Source organism: Spodoptera frugiperda, chromosome 26 (genome assembly GCF_023101765.2).
Source record: "Spodoptera frugiperda isolate SF20-4 chromosome 26, AGI-APGP_CSIRO_Sfru_2.0, whole genome shotgun sequence".
In the NCBI taxonomy this organism is placed as follows: domain Eukaryota; kingdom Metazoa; phylum Arthropoda; class Insecta; order Lepidoptera; family Noctuidae; genus Spodoptera; species Spodoptera frugiperda.
The window spans coordinates 9,331,638-9,346,919 of NC_064237.1; the positions used below are offsets into that span (position 1 = coordinate 9,331,638).

Below are 15,282 nucleotides of genomic sequence, written 5' to 3' on the forward strand. Positions count from 1 at the left end.
CAAGGGAATATTTTTATCCAGGTTAGCTTGTTAAAGTCTTTAAGGTCTAATATCCTACTAACATTTTATTTGACACACTAGGGTTAAATATTTGAAGGGAATATTTTTGCCCAGGCTAGCTTGTTAAAGTCTTTAAGGTATACAATCCTACAAACATTTTATTTGACACACTAGGGTTAAATATTTGAAGGGAATATTTTTGCCCAGGCTAGCTTATTAAAGTCTTTAAGGTCTAAAATCCTACTAACATTTTATTTGACACACTAAGCTTGAATATTTGAAGGGAATATTTTTGTCCAGGCTAGCTTATTAAAGTCTTTAAGGTCTAAAATCCTACTAACATTTTAATAGTACATTTTAATAGTAGGTTTAAATATTTGAGAGGAATATTTTTGTCCAGATTAGTTTATTAAAGTCTTTAAGGTATAAAATCCTACTAACATGTAAAACAGAGTCATGAGGTGACGATAAAGTCAACGTCAGAAGCGGCGGTGATGTGTCAGTTAGAGCCGACGCCAAGAGAACGGTCCAAGAATAAAAAGAAGAGAAAAGAAGTTTGTCACGATTTTATTTTTATTTTATTTCTTTTATTTTTAGTTTAATTGGTTTTTATTTTAGTTTATTTTTTGTTATTGATTTGTTTTTTATTTATTTAGTGTACTGATTAGAGAAAATTTAGTTCAGTATAGTATCGTGTTGAGATTTTGTTGTAAGTCGATAGTTCGTTTTTTTTTGTATTGTTATATTTTGTTATTAATTTATATTCAATGTATATTTAAAAAATATTTTAGAAATATTTTCAGCGGAAATCTACTTTATATACCTCGATTTTAGTACTGCGGAAAAATGTAAAAAAATCATAGGATGTTATAACATTTTTTTCAAGTCTTATGACATTGAATTTTCTGTTTCCCACAGAGTAAGAGTACGATAGAGTGCACATGCCGCCTGCTGCCGGCGGAGGTGACGTGGGTGAACACGATACTGGCTCGGATCATGTACGACATGATGCGGGATCCCATCATGATCAGCAAGCTGCAGAACAGGATACAGAGGAAACTGAATACTCTCAAGGTAAACGGATTTTTATTATTGTACTATTGTTTAAATTTACGAACGTCCATTGTCAAACGTACGGTTTGGGTTGGGCATTTAAAAACATTTTTGTTTTAAAACTGTTAGATACTAAATAAATTGGAGTTATACTGCTTATCACGTGAAATATTCAACGTTGTCGTCTACGCGCCGGTACGCTATTCATGAATATGAATCCCCGTGTGACTTGAAATTAGTCGAGCTTTTCTCGTATAGACTACGTGAGTAAGCCGTATATTTCAATTAAAGAAATAATTTTATTGACTGGGTATTTTGCTACTTTCAACATTAGGACGAACGTACCGACGACAAAGATCACCACAGGCGAGGTTACAGAAGGACAGCTTTATCGGGAGTTAGATGGCTATAAAAATAAATGATAATCCTGTTAAAGGCTTACATCAGAGGCGTATTAAGCCAAGTGAGCGCCCTGGGCAAGTATAGGTCCGCCAATTTTTTTTTCGCACTGTCTTCACTCTCGGTCAGGCATGTCTCGTGGCGCCCCTTTGCAACCTAACGCCCTAGGCACTTCCCTAATTTGCCTCAGGGATAATACGGCCCTGGCTTAATAGTAACCTCGTTCCGCAGCTGCCGTCGTTCATGTCCCCGCTGGTGGTGACGGAGCTGTCCCTGTCGGGCGCGTGCCCCATGGTGGAGCGCGTGCTGCCGCCGGCCTGCGACGCGCAGGGCGTGTGGCTCGACGCAGACCTGCGCTACGACGGCGGCGCCTTCATCGCCATACTCACGCAGATCAACCTGCTCAAGCTTAAGGAGAAAAGTCAGTTATTTTCTTTTTTGTTTATTTTTTATAGGTACTTTTAGTTAATGACTGATTTCAATCCAAAATATTTTCATCGTTCTAAGTGTTTGACAGAAATTCATTAAGACCCATTATGAAATTTTCAACAATCAACATCAATCCAATAAATTTTAAGTTGAGATTGTTGTTAATTTCAATTGTATTTAGTTTTTAATTAAATACTGAATTTCTTTTCTTTTTTTAAAAAAAACCTTGCCCCACATTAGGATTTTCTCCTGTGTCGTGGGTGCGTTTACAGACATACAATTTCACATACACATAACACCCAGACCCGAAACAACAATTTGTGGATCACACAAAGAGTTGCTCCGTGCGGGAATAGAACCCGCTACACGTTCCACGGCAGCCAGTTGCCCAGCCAGTCAAAACCGTGTTTATTTATACTCATTTTTAAAAACTGATTTCAATCCAAAATATTTTCATCGATCTAAGTTTTTGGCAGAAATCCATTAAGACTGAATCATAAATTCTCAACAATCAATATCAATCCAACAATTTTAAGTTGAGATTGTTGTTAATTTCAGCTGTATTTAGTTTTAAATTAAATACAGATTGGAAATATCAAACAATGCTTCATATTACCAAATGGCATGTAGGCATAAAAAAGGACATATGACCTTACAATTTGGTGCCGTCTATGGGTTTTTTTAATCTAAAGTATTATTCTATTATTTAATAATTTAAAGTACTATCTGATACATCTGATATAATCTAAAACATGTTATTTTGTTCCTCAGACATAACGCTAGAGGAACAGTTGATGGCAGCCAGCGACACCGGCTTGGAGAACGACCTTCAGAGCGATCCCGCCGTCGGATACTCGTCACAGGCGTTACGGGTAAGATTAGTTTAAATAATATATGTATATGACATTTTTTTATTCTCTTATTTAATGTATATCAATGTTTGGAGCTTTAAATTATATCTCTAATAAGCAAATGCAAAGAAAAGTTAATAAAACCAGTGGTTAATAGTTGACGAATTCATAATAGTATAATAATAGGCGTTAGGCGGGTGGGTAAAGGGCCTGGTACTGATAAAAATAAAACTAATGAGTATCAAAAAAAGTTTCTTTGAGAAAGTTGTTTATAATCATGAGTACTATCACGTGTTTAAATATCGTTCACTAATTACTAGCCACCCTATATACATGTAAAATGTATTCAAATAAATATTTTAATCTTAATTTTATTAATTTCAGATAATGAAGCCTGCGATATTTGACTCGGACGTGGAGGACTCTGCGGAGTCGAGCAGTGACGACGAGAGTCCGCCGGTGCAGCCTGTGGACAGCAATGAGACCCTCATAGCATCCGAGAGCGGGTGAGACACGTTATTTATACAACTGACGATAAATTTATATTGATTTCTGTAAACAGCACATTTATATGACAATATTTTAAAACGAATGCAGATAATGCGTGTAAATTATGTCTGTTTACTCTGAAAAGAAACACCAAAACTCTCGTAGCTTACGCCTAAACCACTGTACCGATTAAAATAATTATTTTTGTGTTGGTATAGTCTACTTGTAAAGGAAGATTATAGGCTATAACATCATGCTATGATCAATAGGAGGCTAGCAGACTGGATGAAACCGCACGGAAGTAGCTAATGCAACATACACAATAAATAATATATATTTTTTCCATATCTTGTTTGATTCAAGGGTTAAAAGTAATATTTTAAAAATATGCTTTATGCTTTTGATACCACTAAAAAGGTTTTTATCATACTACAGTTTCTGTCATTTTGTTACTATGTTTAACATTACATTTCAGTTCGTTAAGTAATACGACCGAGGGGACGTCGTCTAAGAAGAAGTTCCTGCGCATGGTCGACAAGATAGCTACGAACAAATACTTCCAGCAGGTGAGTCACGTTATAACTTCATGGTGCATACATCTCCTTTTTAAAACGCCGGCAACGCACCTGTGACTCCTCTGGTGTTGCGGGTGTCCATGGGCGGCGCTGATCGCTTAGCATCAGGTGACTCGTATGCTCGTTTGCCACCTTGTCCATAAAAAATGTACTGGGTTATGTATTTTTTTTTTATATTGTCTGGTAGAATAATGAGAAGTATGGGATATGTTAGGGCCAAATTAAAAGTACCTTTAACCGACGAGCATGCATGAAAAGACTGATGACTGTTGATAAGGCGAAAGAGGTATATAAGAATCATAGCAATTGGCGTCCCATAGTCTCTGCCTACACCCATGGGAGACAGGAGTGAGGTTATGTATGTATATGTATTGGACACGTAATTTTATTTTTTAAATACAAAGCAAAACATACTTTAAATTAGGACTTAATTTTAAAGCAATCGTGTACAACCGAAACACCAACACTAAAGAAGTTACAAGGGCGTTGTAGGTGTTTTAACGGCCAATCAGAGCGCCGAACACACTTTCGTTTCGTTTTCGTTCTAAGGATACTGATTGGCCTGCTCCAATTAACTAACCAATTAGAGGGTTAAACGCGATACGTTTGGGACGTTCTCTTGTTCAACACTAAACTCTTACTAAGCCTTCTGGTCTTAACCCGCCATTGGTGACCTATGTGTCTATGAGACCGGGTAATTTAAAAACTAAGAATTTATTTTTAAACTGTTTATCGAGTTAGGTTGCGATTTCGAGTAGCTGCCTTACTACACGCCCTCTACCATTAGTCCACCCCGCAACAGCAATGCGGGCGTTTTATTTTTATGTCCTTTCTATGCCATTTTATCTCTTTTATTTTCTATTTGTATATTTATGTCATTTTGTGTCCTTCTAATGTCAATATCCTATTTTATATCGTTTCTAATTCAAAATATGTATCTAAAAAATCTAATAATAATAAAAAAATAATACATAAACCACAAAATCACGGTGCAGGGGACCAGGGTCACTGACTATGTAAGACAAATACACGTCACCAGTGGCGGGTTAAGCACATTTTTATGGTTCCTATATTATAAATGGTTTTATGTATTGTGTAGGTGACAGACTACAAGTACGTGAAGCGTGCGATGGAAGGCCTGTCGAACACAGACATCAAGCTACACCTGGAGGTGCACGCCTTGGAGGGGAGACTCGCCATCAACCTGCCGCCGCCGCCGCATGATCGGCTGTGGATCGGGTGAGATATTATTATACGAGCGTTTTAACATCATTATTTTAGTGAAGAACTTGATATGTGTAAATATGCCTTTCAGTCCTCGAATGGATAGACAATGTCGACATTGGTGTACCTAAATTTTGTGACTCACTTTTCACTAGTTGTGTTGAGTCTCGTGTAATAGGGAGTTCTGGAATTGAATAGTTGACTTTGATTTTAACTTTCACTGTGAGATCGAGGGTAATTTTAAATTTAAACTTTTAAATTTAAAAAAGGCATAATTTTAAACTTTCATACTACCAGTACCAAAAATTTATTAAACCAAAAATATGATATTTTGTTCTTTCTGTCACTCGACCGATACAACAGCTATTATATTCATAAATGTTTGATTATGGTCCAGGTTCCGCTCCAACCCGCAGCTGCTAGTGAAGGCGCGGCCGGCCGTGGGCGCGCGCACGCTCCGCTTCGCGCACATCACCAACTGGATCGAACAGAAGCTCAGCAAGGAGTTCGAAAAAGTTCTCGTTCTACCAAACATGGAAGACATCGTCGTCGACGTCATGACCCCCACGCCCGTGCAGTTCGAGTGAACAAGTACGTACAAATATAACTCTTATGTTCCATGTATAAAGATGAATTTTGAACTGATTTTTTATTAGCGAATCCACAGATTTGCACGTTATGGTGGTATGTTAAGCTACTTGTACGAGTTTGGACTTTATAGCGTTAATGGTAAAGTTGATACTCTATTTGACAGTGTAGGGTAGCTTGGTGTGCACTGAATGTAATTAAAAATTACGTTTAGTAAGATTGTTTAATTATTGTATTATTAATGTGTGTCTAACAGATTCAATGGAGGTTTATTTTGAAAAGAAATTGAATCTTTTTGAATAATATATCTGATTTCTCTCATTCAGGGTATAGGTAAATTAAATTCTTATGCGTATTATTTGTTTAGACAGAAACTGTGTAACGATTGTTAATCTCTAACCGCCGTACTCAGAGTCATTTAATGGTTACTTAACCCAATCCTTAAAAATTTTCGGCATATAATCGGTACTAAGGAATAGTTTAAGTAATTATTAAATCTCTCTGAGTACTACTGTAAACAAAGGCTACTTAGAGTTACTAACTTAGAGTATTATGTTCATGCAAAAATACAAAAAATGTTATTTACACCATTTAAATGCAATATGTATACATCGATTTTACAATTTTGTCTAACTGAAAATTCGATTGTCTTGTTACAAAAGTCCAAAAGGACAAATATAGTAATTTTGTTTTTTTTTTCAAATGTAAACACTGTATTTTAATGAAGTATAATTTTAGAAATCATTTATCGATGTTTCTGGTTAAGTTATAATTGGGTTTAGTAATTAAATGGTGTTCCTTTTAATTAAAAGAGTCGCGATTATGAATAAATTAATATAATATATATAAAATTTGCAAAAATATACAAATCTTTATTACAATATGAATACTAATTTAAAAAACAACTTTTCAATATTCGTGCTAATAAAAATCTTATAAAAAATATCTTGCCTCTATAAGTCTGTAAAAAAAACTACTGGAAGCATGAAAAAAGTAATTTTGACATAGTCAAATAAAAATTCTAAAAAACACATAATAATTGTTGTGTTATGTCTTTCTACATAATAGTTTAACTTACACATTTGACCAAGTTGCAATATATGGGAAAAACAAAATAAGAAGTATAAAAAGTTAACTTAATGACATACCTACTAAAGGAGATGGCTAAATGACTGACCCAGGCATAATAACAAGAATACGAATTTCACGCTAACCCGTATCATTTAAATATTCACTTATGAATTATTTTGTGTTTAACTAATTCTTATAACTTGGTGAACAAAAATTAACAAAAATAAGTTTCATAATTGATTTTTTTCTGTTGTGGTTTGACATGACAACACGGAAGTAAGTACTGCAAGCTATTATTAGGACATTAGTTTCCCCGAAAATCAATTCGAAATAATTAAACGAACATCAATTTTTAATAACGGTAATATAATGACTTTTTTCTGAAACCAAATAATTGTAAATGTTTTGATCGACACAAAATATATATTTTGTATAAGATTGCACAATCTTACTATATATTTTGTGTCTGTCCTTGGTTACTTTGTGTTCATTATCTAGTATAAGCAGAACTGTTTACCTATCTACCTTATATAGAAATAACTTTCGGCTTAGGTACCTCAAAACGCCTTGGAAAAGTTCAGAGCAATGTTATATTTTGAAGTTTTTGTAACGTTGTTTGACGTAGGAGCGCTACTTTATTTTCAGGATTGCGCAGATATGCCAAGTTTCTGGACCTTCTTAACTACAAAATATCAATCTTTAATTATGCGGCTTTATTTATTGCTAGGTACCATATTTATTCAATATTTATTTGTACGGGTTACGACGTCCATACTTTGGTTTAGCCATGTCCTTTATTGGAATATATTACTTATTTTCGAGGCCTATTCGAGAAAAGTTCTACTAGTTTCAAGTCACACCGGGACTCATATTCATGAGCAGAATGTGCGGTTAGTGAGATAGCTATAAAAAATAATTTCATGTTCATTCCCTTTGCAATGTAGAAGAACAATACAGCATAAAGTCGAGCTAAATGCAACATAATAACGTAATATTACAAATCTAGTAAATATGTGTGCAATGATTAGTATAACAAAAAAAATATATGAAAAAAGATTTATTATAAAAAACACTATGATTGTCTAGATTAAGACTTAAAAATTAACACTAAAATTAGAATTAGCATTTAAAAAGATAGATCTATTGTAAAACTTTCCTTTTCAAATGTTGACAAATTAATAATAATAATTATCCCTTTGTACAATACTTTATACACGTTAAACGTTAAAAATGTTAATGAAACAAAAAAAACATTGCCTAAACATGGCGTCATTTTATGTGCTAAACAACTTGTAGGAATTAATTTATTTCGCAATATATTTTTATTTTCAATAACATAAGTCTTTCCGCATTTTTTTGTTGGTTTCCCAGGCTTTTGGCAAATTCATTAAGGTAATTTATGTTAAATTCATGTATCTAGGCACTACATTCGACCTTAAGTGTTACTAGTATTACATGCCAAGAATTGTGTATTTAATTTAAGAATATTAAACATTTATGTATATTTTGTTTTTAATGTTTATGTCCAGCACCTCTGTATTTAATTGTATTATTTATGCATTAACTGTGATGTAACGCTTAGTTAGATCTATTAATAGACTTTTTATTTTATTCATATTCCATAGATATTTTCGCACGATGTTTACTGCTCTATATTAGTTCGTTTCAACATTTCCTCTATAGTTTTTGAGGAAGTAATGAGTTTCTCACCATGTATCACCACTCGACCGAGCTTCCTCGCGTTACAAAATAAATATTTTCGACAATAATTCCGTCTTAACCTGTTATTTGTAGTTGCAATATCAAATTTTTATAAAAGATAAAATACAAGACTATGAGAAATTATAAAGAGTTGTATAACTATGAGAAATAAAAATTAATATTTTGAAAAATATTGACCTAAGCGTTATAATTACGTAGATGTTAGATCGTTCATATTTTTCTAGTAGTCAACGACTTTCTAAATGTTTTTTCTATCCAAGTTTATCTCGAAAGTAATCGTTATCTACATCTCGGTGACATTCTGTCAACATTCTTTTCTGAATTGGTCGCACAATTATTAATTATTTAATTGGCTTGCACTTAGTATAACGTTTACTTTATGCGAATAGTTAGTGTATTAACTGATATATTGCATTTTCACTTTGAAAGTTAGTAGTTCCTGCGTAGGTATTTGCCCTCTAAAATTAAATGAACTGAAATATTTTAGGTATTAATTTATTTAACTTTCCATATTTTCTTGTTTTCGCATTTTGGTGGGCAATTACCTGATATTGTAATTATATGAATGTGTAGGTACTATCTAGGGGCGCGCAATACATATGGAGATGGTTTGGAACTATGAAGGCTGATTGTACTTTGCTCATTGTAATGGCGAATGACAGTGGCGGTGTTTGCGAAATTGTACGAATTTAATGTTTGTGAACGAGCGAGTGGGTTTCGGATCTGATTACAGAATAAATGAAATTATTCAAATATATATCTCATATTACTCTGTAATATAAATCCGTGACATATAGTACTGTTTAGCATTAATTCACTTTTGTATTGCTACTATTATTGTAAATGTATTCACATGAAATGCCAAAACAGCCGTTGTAATATAAACTTGGTTTCTACTTATTTTGCATAAATAAATGTAAAAGTCTTATGAATGTTTGGATCAATATTGCCTACATCCACTGTTGGATGAATTCTAAAGTTAATATTAATATTGATGTTTTCTTAAAGGGGCCATCCATAAATCACGTCACATAAGTTTTTTGATTTTTAACCTGCTCCCCCGTCCTTGTCACAGTTGGTCACATTTGTGAGACCTCCCCCTCCCTAGTGTGATGTCACATTTTATAATTTTATATCTAGAATATTTTGATATTTTCAATAATAGTTCCAAGTTCGTGTTTTAACAATTAGATTATAATAATTGAAACGTGACGTCACGAAATTTAAGACCCCTCCCGCCCCCTTGTCACATAAAGTCACACTCGACTCCCTTACCCCCTTAAAGTGTGACGTAATGAATGGATGGTCCCAAATAGTGTATGTTGTAAGTTTTTGTTTACTGTGCCACAAGTAGACACTCCCCGAAGCAAGTAGTTGACGGAGTTACATTGTGAAGTATTTGTAATATACATATCAGTTGACGTTTTGTAAACTACGTACCTGTCTTTCCGTTTTGTATGGAGTTTCTAGCAATTCGATTCACATGGAAATAGTATTCAGTAGTGGCGGCAAACGGGTTGTAGTTCAACATCTTTCTTCATTATTTTGTTCATCGGACTTGGAAAATGTAACCGATATGACAACAAATTAATTATATTGTAAAATAATATCTTATACTGCGTCACGCATATTAACGATCCGATCCATATTTTATTTTTTATTTATTTAAATAATTATGTACCTATATTGTTTCGTTGTTATTTTTTATTTAAACTCGAATGTAAAGGAATATTTTTGTTTTGTTTTTTTATTATTATTTAAAGCTGCGATCACGTAGTGGTTGGTATGTTCACAAAGTGTACCAAATACGGATGAATGTCTATGTATATAGTCTATCAAATTATAAAGTGTTTATGTGATATTATATATAGTTAAGAGTTAAACCGTGCCGAGTAGTTTTTCTATGTGGTATCAGTTGTGATTTTTTCAATAAACGAATTGCTATATTCTATTGTATATTTTTTACTTACAACCCTTTTTATGAGTATACCCAAAGCTAATTGGTATTGTACTAATTTATTTGAAAATCTTCCAATATCTCGAAATCGAGAGGTCCCTATGTAGAGATAAACCCCCAGTGAAGACATATTTCTGATTGAGGGGTGGGGACTTTTTGTAAGGGAGGAAAATCATTCAATGACGAGGCGGAGCAAGTGTCAGAATCTTACTAACTAAAAACCACCGCATTTCTACCTCCGATTTTCGAGCCTGAGACCCGGTATCCCGCTAGGTAGCCCGCAGCTCCGGAAAAGAACTCGATATGAGTGCTGGGATCGACCCGGCAATATTTCACTCATGTCTCAAGCGATGAACATTACGCCAAACTGAGTGGGATGGGAGTGAAAAAGAAAAAAGTTAAAGGAATAAAAAGTCTGCATAATAAATTTTGAACTATTTTATTCAACAGCATTTTCTTCTAGTACATAAAATAATATGTAGTTATGTATATTATAAACACTATGTATTGTTATATTCTCGTATATACAATAGGTTTTTTAACATAATCGTTGTAAACTATATCACATGTCGACAACTAAACTTAAAGTGTTTGTACAAAATATATTACTAAAGTATTCACATAGGCTGGTATTTATATCTGTTCAAGTTTCATATATGTATAAGTTATATAATAAAAATATATGATTTTATTTACGGAAGCACTTAAGAAGACATTTTTTTAACATTGCAGAATCATAATATCTGCATATAAGGTACTTTGAGGCACTTCAAGCTATCATGTTTTGCAATCGATTTTCGACTTTATATATGAGATTATAAGGTTGAAAATCGGTTGAGTATGTATGATAGATTGGAGTACCTTAATATGTTTTGTATTTTTACTCAACAATAGAATATTTCATAGATAGATGTTATACGGATCTTTTAAAACAATTCCAGCTTGTTTTTCAAGCGCTTTTAAATGGGCAATATTTTTCTGCAATATGTAGCTGCACTTTTGACCATAAACGATATTAAACATTTTTAATTGAATGATACAGATATAATTACAATATTATATAACAATATTGCATGGCAATGTGAGCAATTTATGCAATATTGAGTGACAATTTATGCAATATTGCATGAAAATTTGTGTAATATTGCAAGACAATGTATGCAATATTGTCAGCCATAGCACTGCATACATACAAACATTATAGAAAAATATTACCCGTTTTGAAGCACCTTTAACACATAACAACAGAGTGGCACCAAGTCAGCATATTTATATTAAAAAAAAAATAAAAATAAATCTGTTCTGAATCACACTAAGACTGCAATATATTACGTTTATAATTACGGAGCTTAATTAATATGGCTTTCTTAATCCCACTTAAACATAATATGTACACAGTTGAGATCGACCTTACACCTAACTGAAGATCTTATATATTTTGGCACTCTGGACCACATTTCCTTTAAAAATCTACAATACAACATTTACAGTAAATATAAACATTTGATACATAAATAAAGATTAGAATTGTTTGTACAATATTGCATTAGAACGCAAGCTGATTTTATGGCAAGCAATAACATAATAAACTAACGTTATATACTCTAAATAGGATCCGAACGAAACAATGCATCACTGTTCCATTCGAGACATAATAATATCTAACAAAACCAACATCTTTCATCCAAGTCCATAATAGCAACCGACCAATCGCATCAAAGTCATCACTGATATTAACCAATCACAACACTGGATTTACGAACTAATGCTGCAGCAAGCAGTAAGCTGTACCGTCAGCATTTCTTCTTTTGACAAGTTCCATCCAGTCTTCTATTCTTGGTGCGCAGACTAGGGAGTACCGTCCCAGTCGCCGTCTCGCCATGATGAGGAACTCGCCGGCGCCTGCGGACGCGCCGCACACGGACGAGACGTGCACGTGTGCGTGCAAGCTGCGTGCTTTCCGCCGTCTGTGGTTGCGGTGTGTAGTGCGCTCCAGTGTGTTGTCTACGTCGTATCTGGAAAGAAAATATTTACTTATTAGACAATTTACATAAAGACACACGGCTTGTGTCCGAATACTCAAACGTTACTCAATTTTAAATCGCTCTCAAATCTAGTTCTGTCCCTATCAATTCTTTATAAAATGACAGAGATAGCAAGATATTTAAGCACAACCTTAAATTAGCATTTCAGTATTCGGACGTTACTCTGAGAATAAATGTTGAAACACGCTCAGAGGTCAATTCACTAACACTCTAGTTGTCCGCTCGCAGGACTTAAATCTCCGATTTATTTAACCTTCCTCAATCATCCCTATATAAAAACCGGGGCTACGGCTCGAAAAGCAGGAGTAGGAACGGAGTGGTTTTTAGTCAGTAAGAGGCTGACACCCCCTCTCGCCTCGCCCAAGGCCGAAGTAAAAGGATAACTTCCCCTCCCCTCAAAAAAGTGTCCCTCACATCTTACTCCTCGCTGCCCAAATTACACGGACGAGAGATGTAACAGAGATTAACATCACTTATAACATTGTACTGCAGTTAAGTTTATGAGCTTACAGATGGACAACTGGTTCTAGATATCATCAAACAACCGTTTGCTGGGTTTTCCCTGAAACCATGTATGTATACATATGTACTATGTAGCTACTACTTACTTAGGTACTATTCTGCTATCTGATTAATTTCGGTAGGTTGACAACCCAAGCGAACTAACTCGTTAATACAAAAATACAAACTGAATAATATATGGCATCATATATTAATATTAGCCAGAATTCATTATAAAAGCTTCTACCTAAGTTTATTATTAGAAAAGGTTATGTTTGCGCTATAATAAGATGACATTTTAATTCAATACTAATACCTAATTATTTCAAATATCAAACCTCAAATTCAAGAAAACGAATATTAATTCACTATAAGATTATTTTAACTTTATTTAACATTACCTATTCATTTAGTTTGGACAATTTATCTACTATTTTTAAAACAAAACCCAGACGATTGTACCGATCATTTCTTTGTAACAAAACATAGACCATTGTCCATACAAAATTTCGTAATCACCTAATGGATTATGTAAACGGTCATTCGCAATTATCTTCGCGGGAGACTGCAATCACTATCTAGGTACCTACTTATCTACTTTTTCAAATGATTCACTAACAGTGATGTAGCGTGTATGATCTTTGGCTAAATGGCAATGCCCAATTGCCCACGTAAGTACTATTATTTGTGGCTATCTTTTACAATAAGCTAGTCTCAAGATCAATAACACGTGGCAGTCAACTTCTGGACTATGACTCCTGTCTACGTAAAAAAAGAGGTTTGGCGTGATTTTAACCTTCGATGGACGGGGTAGAGATGGCAGCTCAAAAAGATTAGATTGGACTAACTGTACAGTTAAGTAGTTAGGTGTGTAGTCTGCATTTTGTGTATTAGGTACTTAACTATACAGTTTTATAGAAAAATGATATCTCCAAAATAAGAACTGGATTAACCTTTTTTGGAGGAGGAAAAATCATCCTAACTTCGCCCGCTTGAGCCGAGAGTGTCAGACTCTTACTGACTAAAACTCACCCCGTTCCTACTCCTGCTTTTCGAGCTGGAGCCATGGTAACCTGTTACGTTGTTCGTAACTTCGGATTTGATAATAAACCTAAGATTAACTTAGTAAATAATCCTTACCTATAATATTCATCATCTTCCAAGTCAGGCTTGTCCTTGCTTTCAGCTTCGGAGGTGGCTCGGATGAGCTTCGTGACTCGTAAAGTCAACTGCGTAGTGTCCAGGTCCTTACGGGGTTCGCTCATCACGATCACTCCTCGCGATACTGAAATTAACATAGCTATTAAAATACTGAACAACCGCATATTTTACGACGACGTAAAATCTTAAGACTTGTGAATAAATAAATGCAATTAACGCACACGAACTGAGAATTAGGTGTGATAGAAAATCTAAAATTTTTCCCTAAAAAACAATTCACCTATTATGTATTCATCTAATATTCATGAAGCTTTTTAAACACACAAAATTAAGTGGTTTTAACTTAAAATACCTAGAAATAACACACAATGGCGTCATTGGCTGGCATTAAAGCCAGGGTCATAAATACAGCCAAATAATAAAAAGCTTTTTCAATGTATTTTATTATTATGTTAAAAATCGTTACATTGTAGTATTATTAAAGTATTATATATAAATATTGAAAATACATGTTTCGCAACTTAATAAAACTCCAAACGTAAAAATTTCCTAGGATTTAATAATAACTGACTAAAATATGTAAATGCTCATTCCTTTTATCTCGAACTAAATTATCTATGTTGTGCATTAGATTGTTTTGTTTGAAAGTCGAGTTTCGTGTTAATTATACTAATTGCTACGGCACAAACAAATTACAAGTTATAAAGTTTAATCACTGAGCCATCTCAAATGCGTGTTTCGAGAACACAATTGTCTCAGTGACGAGTTTTCCTCCTCATTTTTAAATGTTCAACGGCTGAGCTGTCACGGCGCCATTCTTTCAACTTTATTATTACCTACACCACTTTAATCTAGCCATTTTTTATTTAATGCTTTAGTTAACATATCGATTTGTATTCCATATAAAAAGTTATAAATTGGCCACAAGTGTTTTAATGGCACTTAAATGAGTCTGTTTCGAACCAATAGATTCCCCTATTTATCTTCGTGTAGTCGGAACGGTTTGTAAGTGTAGCACATTGTAGCTGAACAACTCGCTGGGTAAGTACTGGTCGCGACACCAGATTTATTGTTCAGATATTAATCACTGTGTCCTCATTGTTCGCGACGTTTTTTGTCCGTCCCATGAGTAAGCGCAAAATGTAGCCGTATTTTTTCTACGCGCTTTTGTTTGAGCAAGATAAGTGAATAGTCCAAGTCTTTGGTAAACGGTCATC

At 34.1% G+C, this 15,282-nt stretch overlaps 2 protein-coding genes across 5 annotated transcripts in view; one reads left to right on the top strand and one right to left on the bottom strand.

Annotated features, from left to right (window-relative positions):
* LOC118264196 (testis-expressed protein 2) overlaps positions 1–10,347 on the top strand; it is a 33,149-nt gene extending 22,802 nt beyond the window's left edge. For all 3 annotated transcript variants that reach the window (XM_035576626.2, XM_050704781.1, XM_050704782.1), the window contains exons 14-20: positions 919–1,074; positions 1,684–1,873; positions 2,653–2,753; positions 3,117–3,238; positions 3,697–3,787; positions 4,896–5,035; positions 5,418–10,347. In XM_035576626.2, the coding sequence (XP_035432519.2) occupies positions 919–1,074; positions 1,684–1,873; positions 2,653–2,753; positions 3,117–3,238; positions 3,697–3,787; positions 4,896–5,035; positions 5,418–5,607 (990 nt within the window). In that variant the 3' untranslated portion in view covers positions 5,608–10,347. The remainder of the gene's footprint in view (positions 1–918; positions 1,075–1,683; positions 1,874–2,652; positions 2,754–3,116; positions 3,239–3,696; positions 3,788–4,895; positions 5,036–5,417) is intronic.
* Positions 10,348–10,781: 434 nt separating this feature from the next.
* Positions 10,782–15,282, bottom strand: part of LOC118264195 (meteorin-like protein) — a 33,234-nt gene continuing 28,733 nt past the window's right edge. For both annotated transcript variants that reach the window (XM_050704787.1, XM_035576622.2), the window contains exons 4-5: positions 14,045–14,189; positions 10,782–12,373 (exon numbers count right to left, since the gene is read on the bottom strand). In XM_050704787.1, coding sequence (XP_050560744.1) covers positions 12,121–12,373; positions 14,045–14,189 — 398 coding nt within the window. In that variant the 3' untranslated portion in view covers positions 10,782–12,120. The remainder of the gene's footprint in view (positions 12,374–14,044; positions 14,190–15,282) is intronic.